The sequence below is a fragment of the Rutidosis leptorrhynchoides genome, chromosome 3 (genome assembly GCF_046630445.1).
Source record: "Rutidosis leptorrhynchoides isolate AG116_Rl617_1_P2 chromosome 3, CSIRO_AGI_Rlap_v1, whole genome shotgun sequence".
Lineage (NCBI taxonomy): Eukaryota > Viridiplantae > Streptophyta > Magnoliopsida > Asterales > Asteraceae > Rutidosis > Rutidosis leptorrhynchoides.
Window position 1 is genome coordinate 679,640,021 of NC_092335.1, and position 15,263 is coordinate 679,655,283.

The window sequence follows — 15,263 nt, forward strand, 5'->3', positions numbered from 1 at the left end:
AGCTCTCATTTTCATAAAAGGGGATTGATATTTATTAGTTCACAGTAATTGAACTATGAACACCAGACTCTCAATTAAACAATAAATAAGAATTATTAGTGCAAGAATTGAGAGAACACGATAATGAAATATACAATTGATAATGTTGATCGTGCAAAAGATACATCTTCAAAGTAAAACACGAGTCCCTATTTATACAGATAAACATCAAATCTAAGGATTTGATTTCCAAAACAACTTAGCTATAAATAAGGTAAAGATAAACTCAAAAACTAAACTAATATGCAAATAACTCTAAAGTTAATATTCTGGAGATAAAACCGAATCAAAACAAATCTTCTTAAACTTTAAACATATCTCCAGAATATTCCTTAGCTTTGGCATCAAGAAATCTCAAACCGTTGACTTTAGTAAACATCAGAGTCTGCAACTTCAGACTCTAATTCTCCAGATTCTAGCATGCTTTTGACTCATCAGATTTTCATTTTCCCAACAATTTCCCCCTATCTGATGATGTCAAAACAACCTGTACACCTAATTAACCACCTTAGCATACTCCTTTTCGATAAGCTTACACTTGTTCTTCATGTGAGGAATTTTCTTCAACATGGATAGCTTGCTATACAAGTGATTCAACAATTGAACCCTAAAAGGAAGAGTTTGCTCTGTCTCACATTTGGATAATAATCTGATCAACATCTCAATACCAGCCCCTTCAAACTGATCAACCCTAATCAATATCCTTTGATTTCCATTTGTCTTAAACATCAAACCATCCAAATACTCAACATACTTATCATCAACAAACTCTAAATGTTCAGGGACAGCATACATTTCAACATGTCCCTTAGCTCTTCTTTCTTTCATCTCTAAATCAAACATTCCACAAAACACCTCATAATCCTTAAAACTTATAAACCCTTCTTCAAACACCAAATGTACCAGCATATAAACTCTCTTCAACACTTCTTTCACAACAACTTGATCTCCTGCATACTCCTTGATACACACAGCTATGCCTTTCCACTCACAAAAACTCAAACGAACAATTTGATTTATTTTAAATCTTAATCTCCTATCTGGTACGTGTGTCATTGTTAACAGTAGAGTTACACCTTCAAATTCAGATTTATCAACCTCAACCTTGACAACATCACCTTCATATCTTCTGAATCTAAATCTCTTGTTCATCTGAGCCCTTAGATCACCCTCTGTCCTTTGCATAGCATCAACCACAACAGCACTAGAACTCCCCTGAATATCACCAACACCACCAACCATTTGAGTATCACCAACACCTCTATCAGTTATATTCTCCCCTTCAACCTGATGCTCCCCCTCAATTTGAGCTCTCTTTGATTGCTCCCCCTCAACATTTACATCTGTAGTACCTGCATCATCTGACCTCTTTCTTTTCTCCCCCTTTTTGAGATCATCTAAAGGCAGAGAAGATATGACCTTCCAAATTTCAGTCTGTTGATTTTTGAGGGAACAAATATCAGAAGCAAACCCAGTAAAGCATTGTCTTAGTTCATCAACACCAACCATCCTTTTCTCCAGCTCAGCCAACCTGTGATTAATTTCTGTAACAGACCCTGAACCACCTACACTAGTCAACCCCTGCATATCTCCAACCAACCTCCTTACCTCCAACATCTCATCTTTTGAAACAAAATTATTATTAAAGTGAAAATTATTAATCTTAGACTGCACACCAGAGAGCTTGTCATCAAACTCCTTAGTCAACTTGGTCAAAGCCTGATGTAGGCCAACCATGGTGACTGATGCCTCAGTCTGAGAAGTAGTGCCAGAAGATAAGGGTAGGGTTGGTATGTCCTCACAGCCTTCCTGTTGTAAAGAAAGCTGATCCTTAGACATAGAAGATTTTGAGGCCTGTATCTCACCCTGTGACATGAGTGTGATATTGGCAGCCTGTGCAAGTATGTGTAAGGATGGAATATTTGGAGTGAGTAGTGGTAGACTTGAGTCTGGGGTAGCAGTTGGCTTGGTCATTTCAGTAGGTTATTGAATTTAGTTATTTGAGTCCAGGATTGAGACTTCTTCATGTAAGTCAACTGAGTGGGTTTTCTCAGTGACTGTAATGTGGGTATCCAAGCTAACTAACCTACCAGATTCAGGTTGGGTTAAAGCACTCCTCTCACCAACCTCTAGCAGAGGTGGTGGAGCAGTACGTGCAGCACTCTTCCTAGTGAATTTTTGAGGTGAATCCACAAGTGCTGTAGAATCTAAGGTTTTAGATATGGTGGTATTCTCAGTATGAACTGGTGGGTTCATAAGGTGGGTTGAGTGGATAATTTGTTCAGCAGCAGTGGGTGAAGATGGGTTAGAGTGAGGTGGGATTTCCTCACCCATGTCTTCAGCCTGCTCTGTTTGGGAAACAACATGGGGTGGAGTTTTTGTGGGGGTAGAATCTGATTGCTCAGATTCTAAAGATGGTTGACCATTGTTATAATCTCCTGCAGACCCTGATTGCTTAGATTCTGAAGAAGATGCCCCTGCAGACCCTGATTGCTCAGAATCTGTAGGTTGGTCTGCACGGCCAAGATTGACCCAATACAAAATAGCAGGAGTAAGAGCTACCTCTTGATCATCAATGTGGTTGTGAAACATTCGGACACTACATTCTGGAATAAAAGTATACTCATACACACAAAACACTTTAAGTCCATCATACAAAGCAGGTGTCATAGCTTACTCAAACATTAAACTTAAAAACCTGATAAAAAGCACATTATGATCTCTTGGAGTTTTTTCAGTGAGAACCAAGAGCTCATTGAAGATTAAAAGAGCAAAATCAATATACCTTCCTGTGACTATTGCATGAAACAGATGTGCCTCATAATCATTAACCTCAGTCAGACTACCACATTTGAAGCTCAAACTTCTAATGACATTCGATAACAAAAACATCCACCTAGGAGAGAACATATTAATCTTAACAGAAGAATTAGTTACAGGCTGACCAACCATAGGAAAACAAGATCTCACAGCAGACCTTGACACAATTCTAACAAAGTTATCCTGTACAGGAAGATTCAAAGCAATTCTTAAATGATTTTCTGTAATAGTTAAAGAATTGTTACCATCTCGATAAGTGCTAGTGATAGATCTATCTTCTCTGTTTCCAACACAGGTATACCAAAATTCACCTATCATCTCTGAAAACATGATAGTTGTCTTGAAGAAAGCCTCATTTAAAGGATGATTTCGCATGAACAATACCAAATCCTCATACCCTTCATTGGAAAAATTCGCAGGAATAGTAGCACAAGCAACCCTATTGTTAGCCGAAACCTGCACATCCTTCTCTCCTCTGATTTCCTTTGCCCTAATCATGTTATCGGTTGGAACAAGAACAAAAGGAATGAACTTCGTATTTGCTATTAGCTTCAATCAAAAACTTGCAAGAACACGAGTGAATTATGAAAACCGAGAGAGGTTTTGAAGAAGATGATGATCGAATGAGAGGGATTAGGGTTTATGTTTGAAGATTAATTTGAAGAAGATTTTGAAGAAAGAAAATTAGGGGAAATATAAATACCTTTGACACAAAAATTTCAAAAAGTTACCATTAACCCCCTTCAAAATTTAACTTTTTACTTTATAAACCCGAATAAAGAAAACCTTTATTGACCAAAGAAGGAAACAAGTTTACAGTAAAAAAAAACTTTTCAGACTCTAAATAACATGTTGTCATCCAGACTCTGAATATGACGTAATCCAGACTCAAATTTTTTTTTTTTTTTTTTTTTTTTTTTTTTTACAACAACAGTTTAGAGAGTATCATCACTGGACAACATTTCAGTTGATGGATTTAACATTCCAAGTTGTCCAAGAAGATAAAAATGCATTTCTTCAGGAAGTGCTTTAGTGAAAATATCTGCCAATTGATCTTTAGTGCCAATATGCTTTAAAAACACTTTGCACTTTTTAACACAATCCCTTATAAAATGATGCCTGATTTCAATATGCTTGGTTCTTGAGTGAAATACTGGATTCTCAGTAATAACAATTGCACTTTCATTGTCACACATTATTGGAGTTTTGGTCAATGTTAACCCAAAATCCAAAAGTTGATGTTGCATCCAAAGTAACTGAGCACAACAACTTCCTGCAGCAACATATTCAGCTTCTGCTGCGAAATTGGCCACAGAATTCTGCTTTTTACTAGACCAGCTGACCAATTTTCTACCTAGTAATTGACATCCACTAGAAGTGCTTTTTATGTCTAATTTGAAACCTGCATAGTCTGCATCTGTGTAACCAATTAGATCAAACCCTGAGTCTTTAGAGTACCAAAGACCCAGGTTAGGGGTACCTTTTAAGTACCTAAAAATTCTTTTCACAACTTTATAATGAGACTCCCTAGGATCAGATTGGTAACGTGCACAAAGACATGTAGCAAACATTATATCAGGTCTACTTGCAGTTAAATATAGCAAAGATCCAATCATACCTCTATAGGTTGATTGACAAGTGAGTTTCCCAGATTCATCTTTATCAAGCTTTTCAGAAACACTCATTGGAGTTCTTAAAGTAGAACAATTTTTAAAACCAAATTTAGTTAACATGTCAGAAATGTAGTTACTTTGGTTAATAAAAATGCCTTCAGAACTATGTTTTATTTGCAACCCAAGAAAATAGTTTAAAGTACATAAATTACTCATTCTATACTCTTCAGACATAATGTCAGAAAATCATTTTCTTAAGTGTGGATTTGTAGACCCAAAAATAATGTCATCAACATAAATTTGAACAAGTAACACATCACCTTTGTCCTTTTTGATAAACAAAGTCTTGTCAATGGCTTCTCTGAAAAAGTTCTTTTCTAAAAGAAATGTTGACAAGGTATCATACCAGGCTCTGGGAGCTTGCTTCAGACCATACAATGCTTTCTTCAATCTGTAAACATGTTTAGGAAATTTCTTACTTACAAAACCAGGAGGTTGTTTCACATAAACCTCTTCTTGCAATTTACCATTCATGAAAGCACTCTTCACATCCATTTGAAACACCTTGAAATCTTTGTGAGCAGCATATGCCAGAAATAGTCTAATAGCTTCAATTCTAGCAACAGGAGCAAAAGTCTCATCATAGTCTATTCCTTTTTCTTGTCTGTACCCTTGAGCAACCAACCTTGCTTTATTTCTGATTACAATACCATCTTTATCAACCTTGTTTCTAAAAACCCATTTTGTGCCTATTGCAGTTTTATCAGCAGGCTTTGGAACCAATTTCCAAACATCATTTCTTTCAAATTCTGTCAATTCTTCAGTCATAGCCTCAACCCAATTATTGTCAGCCAATGCTTCATATACTTCTTTGGGCTCAATTAGTGAAAGAAAACAAGAAAAGAAGCAGTAATTTGCTATAGCAAAATCAGACACAGGTGTCTGAGCAGAAGAACTAGGTTTAGGCAAGAAGATGAGCCTGTTGCTATAGCAAAATCAGATACACATAAGAAGTTCCACAAGAAGATGAGCCTGTTGCTATAGCAAAATCAGACACAGGTGTCTGAGCAGAAGAACTAGGTTTAGGCAAACCAGTAGGATCCACAATATAATCCTCAATATGCTTTGGAGAGACTATATTTCTAGATGATTTTCTAGTAGGTACAACAGGATCCACAGTGGTATTTGATGACTGATCACTTTCTTAAATAACAACAGGCTCATCTTCTTGTGGAACTTCTTCTGTGTGAGTATTATCTGCAGATTCATTTCTTAACCCAGAGTCTGAACACTGTTCCCAGAAATTAAATTTGACAATTCACCAAGTGCAGATTGCCCAGTGCTGGATGTCTGATCCATTTCTATAGAACTTTCATCAAAGGAAACATTAATGGATTCTTCAATCTTCATTCTCCTCTGATTATAAACTCTATAAGCTTTAGAAACAGAAGAATATCCCACAAATACACCTTCATCAGATTTTGGCCTCATCTTATCAAGCTGATCTCTTTGATTTAAAAGATAGCACTTGCACCCAAATACATGGAAGTAATGAATAGTAGGCACCTTTTTATGGTATAACTCATAGGGAGTTTTGCCATGTTTCTTCACAATCAAGGACCTATTTTGAGTATAACATGCTGTGTTGACTGCCTCTGCCCAGAACCTTAGAGCAACATTTGATTGGCATAACATGGTTCTGGTTGCTTCAATAAGAGTTCTATTTCTTCTTTCAGCAACTCCATTTTGTTGAGGAGTTCTAACAGCAGAAATTTTTTGACCAATTCCAGATTCTTCACAAAAATCAATTAATGTAACATTCTTGAACTCAGTACCATGATCACTTCTCAATTGTTTAACAAGAACACCTTTTTGAACCTGCTCTCTCTTGATCAAATTGATGATTTCTTCAGGAGCATCACTTTTTGCAGCTAAGAAAATAACCCAAGTAAATCTGGAATACTCATCAACAATTATCAAAGTATATCTTTTTCCACCCAGACTACTAGTGTTCATTGGACCAAACAGATCCATGTGAAGCATGTGAAGTGGAACACTAATGATAGCTAGGGTTTTTGAGGGAAACTTTGTTTTGGTCTGTTTACCCATAATACAAGCAGAACAAGGTTTATCTTTCTTGAAAGATTGTTGTGAAAGACCTCTTACAAGCTTCTTTTTAGAAAGCTCATTGATACTTTTAAAATTAAGATGAGAAAGCCTTTTGTGCCAAAGCCAATTAAGTTCAGGGACAGTCTGAGAGTACAGACATGTTTCAATTCAAGCATCAACAGAATCTAGATCCAGCATATACACATTTTGAAATCTCCAGGCTACAAGTGTTGGCCTTCCTTTGGGATCATAAATAATACCAGCTTTCTTTCTTATTCTGATTTCACAATCTTCATCAGCAATTTGGCTTACACTTAGCAGATTATGCTTCAACCCTTCAACTAAAGCAACTTTCTTAAATGAAACACTTCCAGCTATAACAGTACCATAACCAATAGTCTTTGCAACTGAATTATCACCATATCTTACAGAAGGACCTTTTTCTTCAACAAACCCTACAAGATGCTCTTTGCATCCAGTCATGTGTCTTGAGCAACCACTATCCAAATACCACATGTTACCCTGTTACACAAGACACAAACAAAAGAGAATGGTTAGTTTTTAAGGGGGAACCCACTTTTCAGTGGGTTCAGTTAGAGTGCTCTTCACTCTCCAAACAAAAGCCTTGTTTCCAATCCAAATCAACTTGTTCTTAATAGATTTTAAGACACTTTTATTTTCAAAAACTTTGAGCTTTCATATCTTCTTAATTTCCTTAGGAAAACAAGATGTTCTTTTAACTGAAGATTTTTCTTGACTCTTGATTTTTTCATTGAGCTTAGAAATTTCCTTTTTGAGTTTTTGAATTGTCTTAGCTTGTTTTGACTTTGACCTTCTTTTAGTTAACACTTTTGGATCTGGACAAGTGTCAGTTTCAGAGGATGATTCAGAGTTGTTATTGCAACTTGACTCTTGGGTGTCAGACTCTAGGTCAGAATATACACTATTATTTTGAGAGACTAAAATGCTAGAGTCTGAAGGTTTCAAAAGTTCAGACTCTAATGAATTTTTACTTTCAAGTATTATAGTCTCAGAAGGTTCAACAGGATCTAATGTCCTTACAAAAGCATTGGTTAAAATCTTTTTGTCACCATCAAATTTTACAAATATGTTTGGTAGAATGTCAGGTTTGAATACACTTGGATCAACTTCCACATTATTATCTAATATGTAGTTTTCACCTAGTATGGCTTTGACATCATTTGGAATTTGTTTGGCAATAGCATCAGAATTCTTTTTGGGAGATACACACCAAGATTTACAAATTGATTCGTAGTGTTTTGACCTTTTCATTGATCTTCCTAACTTAGTATTTAATCTTTTAGTTTCTTCTGTGTATGCCATTTTATATGTGTCAAGTTCTACCTCACATTTTTTCAAGATTTTAATTTCAGCATCTTTGTCTTTGATAGTATTTTTAAGATCAAAAATTTGTGTTCTTAACCTATCAATATTATCTAAACACCATTGAAAGTCAAGCAGCAAGTACTGAAACATTCTCACTTTTTCATTATCAAGATAGTTCACAAAGTTTTGTACCTTATAAGCAGAAACTTTATTACAAGTAGAGTCTTTATCCATCTTCTCAATAGCTTTCAGATCTTCCTCAAACTTGCTAGAACTACCATCAATTATAGCCATAAGACACTTATCCTCCTCCTCATCAGATGATGAGTCTTCATCTTCACATGCTTCTGTGTACAAAGTTTTCTCTTGTTCTTTGTTCTTAGATCTTTCTGCTTCACTCTTTAACTTCATGTACTTAAGTTTGTATTTTCTTGCTTTGTCAACAGACTTGTTGGAGTTAGCACCTCCTTCACCCTTAGACCAGCAGTCAACAACTATGTGTCCTAACTTACCACACTTAAAGCATTTAGCTTTCTTTGGATCAAAAGTACTCTTGCCTTTACCCTTCTTATAACCAAACTTTTTCTGCTCAATCTTTTGAGTCAAAAGAGCCATCTGAACTTCCAGATCTTTGATCTCCTCATCTTCATCACAATCACTATCATCATCAGAAGTTTCATCACTTTCAGATTCAACCTTGCTAGAATAACTAGAGAACAATTGCTTATTCTTCTTTGTGGTAGCCACCACCAGCTTCTGGATCTTTAGCAGTTTTCTTAGCATTAATCTTGTTCTTTAGTTGAGTTTCCTCAAAGTTTGACAGTATGCCAAACAATTCACTTAACTCATAGTTATCTATCTTTTCACTGATTACCATAGATGTAATCACAGATTCAAAGTTTGAAGGTAACAGTTCAATGAACTTTTCACACAACACTTGTTGTGTTTTCTTTACCCTAACACTTTCAAGATCATTTATCAGAACCTGAAATCTTGAATGAAGATCACTCAAAGATTCTTTAGGCTGAGCAGCAAAATTTTCATAACATCTAATCAAATTCTTTTTCTTTTGAGTCTTAACAACAGTGACTCCTTCATAGTCATTAAGCAACAGATCCCACATAGCTTTAGCAGTTTGGGCATGACTGATCTTTCTTAGAATTGGAACAGTAACAACATTTTCAATAATACTCCTTATCTTGCTATCAAGTTTGAATTTTATGGCTTCTGCCTCAGACCACTTTCTCTTGGGGTTTCACGAAAATAAACAGGTTGTGCAGCAACAGTATCTGTGGCAGGAACAATAGCTATCATTGAACCAGGAATAATGGGTCCTGTTGTAAGAACATGCTCAGCTTCTTCATGAATAGATCCTAAAAATCATAGGACTTTCAATTTCCAAGTTGCAAAGTCTGTGCCATCGAATATTGGCACACCTTTTCCAGCCATAACTGGAGTAGGAATGGTACTGGTAGACATATTTATAAAAGTATGGATCGTTTGTAAAGATTACTGTAATAGGATTTACACCTTACCCGCTCTGATACCAGTTATTAGTTCACAGTAATTGAACTATGAACACCAGACTCTCAATTAAACAATAAATAAGAATTATTAGTGCAAGAATTGAGAGAACACGATAATGAAATATACAATTGATAATGTTGATCGTGCAAAAGATACATCTTCAAAGTAAAACACGAGTCCCTATTTATACAGATAAACACCAAATCTAAGGATTTGGTTTCCAAAACAACTTAGCTATAAATAAGGTAAAGATAAACTCAAAAAACTAAACTAATATGCAAATAACTCTAAAGTTAATCTTCTATAGATAATACCGAATCAAAACAAATCTTCTTAAACTTTAAACATATCTCCAGAATATTCCTTAGCTTTGACATCAAGAAATCTCAAACCGTTGACTTTAGTAAACATCAGAGTCTGCAACTTCAGACTCTAATTCTCCAGATTCTAGCATGCTTTTGACTCATCAGATTTTCATTTTCTCAACAATATTTTCATAATGTTATGTTAGATATCCGTATCCGATTAGAATATAGACTTCCGGAATGCATAATGTTATGTTATTATTTGTTGTACAAAACTCGCTATTCAACTCATCTAACATTATCCGTTTTACCATCTCTCACATGTTTACAATGATATGATACTTAACATGAGTTTCACCATATCTCACATGTTATATATGACTTGATTCTTCATATAAATACCATGTCACATGTTTATCTGATCTAGTACTCCATACTGTATTAGTTTACACACATTTGTCATCATATCTCACATGTTTTCTTTGATCTATCTCACGTGTTTTCTTTGATCTAATGTATATCATACGGAATACACACTAAAAAAAATAAAAAATAAAAAAAATACCCATAAATTATTTTTGACTCATATGTGAGATGTTTTTGACACTGTGTTACAAAGTTTTTTGACAACTAAAAGTGTTAAAACGGAAAATTCAATAATAATTAAAATTTTTGACACCGTATTTTTTTACGTTTTCAACTTTGTAACACTTAAAAATGTTAAAAACACGTCAAATTATTCATGTGTTAAAGAGTCAAAAATAATGAAAGCGTAAAAAAAGATTTTTTGTCTTTTAGTGACAACACATCAAATATCATGTTTATTTACTAAAGTATGGCTTGTATCTCACATGTTTTCTGCAACCAATGATATCATTGTTTTCATGTGAATCTAGTGTATTGAACCAAGTAAAAATAACATGTCATCATATCTCACATGTTTTATACAACCAATTCTACCGTTGCTTTCATGTGAATTTAGTGCTATAAATTCCAACTAAAACCCCTTGAAGCTTTTAAATCAATACTTCACATCCCCATTTTTCTTCATAGGTCATATACACATAAAATGAGCTCACATCTTCAAACTCGTATTTATACAATTTTATTCATTTTCTTTTGCGGCTCCATTTTTTGGGACGTATCCCGAGCTCTACGTAGCAATACGGATTGGACTCCTATAGTAAATCCAAACGACCCCGAAGTGAGGGGATGCGCGGAGTTTGCAGTTAATACACACAACTCGTATGCAGGGACTTTACTAATATTTAATAATGTGGTAGAAGGTGTGACCAAAATTGATGGCGTAACACATTTTAACATGAGCATTAAAGCCAGATTAGATAAGAATAGTCACATATTTTCGAAGTATTTGGTCTATGTTATTCATGATACGCCGGAATATGTTAACCGTTTTGAACTCGTGTCTTTTGCAGGACCTATGGATTAAAAGAAATTTGTGATAAATAATTAATGGCTAGATTTTGGTCGTTGACAGAAATGTTTGATCCATTATTTTCTTTCATCTATAGATGTTTTCTAGTAAGTTGTACAACCTAGCTAGCTATATTGTCCTAATGTTCGAATATAAATAGTATATTATTGAAGTCTACTAAGTGTTTACAGTTTACTTGATGTCACTGACTTGCATATACATGTATGAACATCCAGAAGCGAAACTAGGATTTTTTTTACCGGGGTCAATTTTTTTTTTTTTAAACAGTAGCAATTTTTTTGGACAAAATTTGAAGATTTTGGGGCAAAAGTTAGAGAATTTGGCGCAAAATTTGAAGGTTTTGGGGCAAAATATGTAGGTTTGGGGGCAAAAAAAAAAAAATTCACCGGGGGCAAAGTCGAAAAACCCAAAATTTTTACAAAAATTCACCGGGGGCAAAGTCGAAAAACCCAAAATTTTTACACTGAAAAAAAAAATCCACTGGGGGCGCCCGCCCCCTGCCCCATACCATTTTCGCCTCTGTGAACATCGGCACACGCGCACTCGATCAGACGTGTACACAGTTCTTAAATGATAGTTAAGACATTTGATTTGCTAATATACCAGCATTTACACACCATTCTTGAATTTAGTTGTAATGAAGGGGGATTGGTCCGCGAGTTAGTGCGCGAAATGATTGCGTTTTATAACTCAAACCGTAGAAAAATGAAAAATAATGACGTAAGCATGACATCATCTGATGACCCGGAAATTTCTAACCAAATTTAAACTTTATCTTTAAATGATTTAATGTTTTCGACACGATAAGGAAAGTCTGTAATGTTGAGTCTCAAAGTTTTGGAACTATATTCATGTAATCAATTATTCTTTGACTGTTCTCGAAGATTCACGAACAATATATATATAACTTAATGTGCATATATATATATATATATATATATATATATATATATATATATATATATATATATATATATATATATATATATATATATATATGATTTCAAGTTATTTAGTAAACGATATTAACATTCGATTATTGATTCGATTAATATTTAGATAAGTTAACTAAAACGTTTAAAATGAACCAGTAAAACACTAATTTGCTACAGTATTTTCGAATTGCTACAATACCCGAAAAGTTACATTGTTTTCGAAAATAACTATTTGCTACAGTAAAACACTATTTCAAAATGAAAATGTATATATTATATATATATTAACAAATAGCGAGACGATGATTTATAGAAGTAAATGACCAAAACACTCAATTGTATAAGTTATATCTCAAGTGGTATAGTTTTTGAATAATTTAAATCTATATTTTGACAAAGGTACGAGTCACGAAAGGTAAAGTGCCAGTTTTCTTAGTGTACGAAAGGACGTTCGAAAAACCGGAACCGGGATATAAGTCGAGTGACAACGTACGACTTATCGGAACAAAAATTACAAGTCAACTATGCACGTGAATTTAATATAATATATAATTAATTATTTAAATTAAATATATTATATATATTATAAATAAATATGTCGACAAACGTTAGGACAAAAATATGTGAGCTGGAAATTCATGCCATGCGATCGCATGGCTATATAGTGTAAACCCCATGCGATCGCATGGGGTACTGTTTCAGGCCAAGTAGTATAAATAAGCTCGATCTAGTTCCAGTTTATTTCATTATTTATTTTACTCCGTATTATTTAAGTTATTATTATTATTATTATTATTATTATTATTATTATTATTATTATTATTATTATTATTATTATTATTATTAATCCTATTATTATTAGTAGTATTAGTACATAAAATACTACGACGAGGTCATGAGCGTGTCACTTTCAAAATGGGTTTCGAGCGGGATAGAGCTAAGGAAATTATGGGTTATAATTATGGAGGTTATGGGTAATATTCGCAAGTCAAACCTAGTGTTTATCATCTCCGTTACGTCTACATACTTTCCTACAATATTGAATCTCAATAGTAATACGTAAGCACTCATATTTTATCTTTTATATATTAATTATGTATCCATGTCTGGTGCTCGAGTATATATATTTATACATGCTTGTATGCTAAATTTCGTAGTTAAACTGTTATGATGAATCACGAAGTAAATACATATATTACTGATAAAAGGTATATGATATGCATGTTTTTGGAAAGCTGGCGAAAAATCAATAACTTTTCATTTAGATATCGAATAGTTTCGATGAATGGATTAAAAGATATGATCAACTGAATTATGATTGACGTTAATTGAAATTGCTTTTGAATCTGCAATTAAGATTTAAACAACTTGTTTACAAGATTGATAAAATGGATTTTTAAATATTACCAGCCGAGTAAATGAAATCTTATATAAGGCACATCTCGTTTTGTTAAACTATTGTCAAAATTGACTTTTTGAAACAACTTTGGATAACTTTTGTATGTCGATCTCTAGCATTAGGATTGTGATACACTATGACCTGACCTAGCTTAATAGACATTTATTGACCAACATATGTTCTCTAGGTTGAGATCTACAGTTATTTGGTAATCCGAGTTTCGGTAACATTTTGGTGAACGACTTTATATGCAGCTAATGTGAGTTTCATTTGCTCCTTTTTTAATTGCTTTTGCAATCTATATTTTTGGGCTGAGAATACATGCACTTTATTTTAAACGCAATGGATACAAGTACATACTAAATTCTACACCGAGTTTGAACCGAAAATCCCTTAGCTTTGGTAACTAGTAACTGCCGGTTATAAGAACTGGTGGGCGCGAGTAGTTATATATGGATCCATAGGGCTTGACATCCCCGTCTGTTCCAGGTATAGAAACCCTAGCCTGTACTATTAAAACAGACGTATGCTATTTGAGTTTAGTACACGTTGAATTGCATGTATTGTACATGTTGGTTGCATGTATGTTAAAACAGGGGTACTTATTATAACGTTAAAGCTTAGTTACCATGGTGCTCAATCTCGTAGAATATTTTGATAAACATTTCTGGATGAAACAACTGAAATCTTGTGATCTACCTTTATGTATAGATTATGCAAAACATTAAAACTATGAACTCACCAACCTTTGTGTTGACACTTGTTAGCATGTTTATTCTCAGGTTCCCTAGAAGTCTTCTGCTGTTTGCTTATATGTTAGACAAGCTATGTGCATGGAGTCTTACATGGCATATTTTTTAAGGAAATGTTGCATTCACCAAATCATCACCATGTATCTTATTTTGACTGCATTGTCAACGGAAGTACTATTGTAAACTATTATTTACGGTGATTGTCTATATGTAGAAATCATCAGATATCGAAAACCTTTGATTTAAATATTCATTTATGGTGAGCCTTTTCAAAAGAATGCAATGTTTACAAAACGTATCATATAGATGTCAAATACCTCGCAATGAAATCGATGAATGACGTGTTCGTCCATATGGATTTGGAGCGATCGTCACACATCATCAAATCGAACTGTACTGTTTGTAAGCTTCCGCTCTTTTAGTATGAAAAAAGAACAAATATGATTTGGATTGGATGATAATATTTGAATTTTTTTTATTTTCATGGTTAAAGTATAGATGTTGAAATTATGTTTATCGGTTATCTTTAGTGACATTGAAATAAACTTTTATAAATTTGTTTGGTTTAAGTGTGGTTGGTGATAGAGTGGTTAAAGGTTTACTCTTTTAAAGTTGGGGTCATGAGTTTGAATCTTAGCTACAGAGGTTCACCTGCAATTATTTGATTTCGGGTTATCTACAAATCGGGTTAGTTGACATGGGATCATAAATCATAAATCCTAATTACGTTTAATTAAAAAAGAAAAGGATTTTTTTCTTTTTCCACTTATTTTTATTTTCTAAAAGTTTGCTATTAGTAGTTTTTCGTTAGTTATTAGTTAATCGGTTAGTTGATATTTAGTTCTCTCAATTCCTTACATTGTTTTGTTCTTTTTAATCTTTTTATTTAATACATATATAGGCACACGATAGTGATACCTTATATATTTATAAAATCTATAGTTTCTATTAAAATCCTATA

At 33.9% G+C, this 15,263-nt stretch overlaps 1 protein-coding gene across 1 annotated transcript; it reads right to left on the reverse strand.

The window, feature by feature from the left end:
• Positions 1-5,457: 5,457 nt before the first annotated feature.
• Positions 5,458-8,339, reverse strand: LOC139902661 (uncharacterized). Its single transcript, XM_071885266.1, has 3 exons — positions 8,121-8,339; positions 6,842-7,103; positions 5,458-5,675 (listed from the first exon to the last, which is right to left on the reverse strand). The coding sequence occupies exons 1-3, from the start codon at positions 8,337-8,339 to the stop codon at positions 5,458-5,460; spliced, it is 699 nt and encodes a 232-aa protein (XP_071741367.1).
• Positions 8,340-15,263: the final 6,924 nt, after the last annotated feature.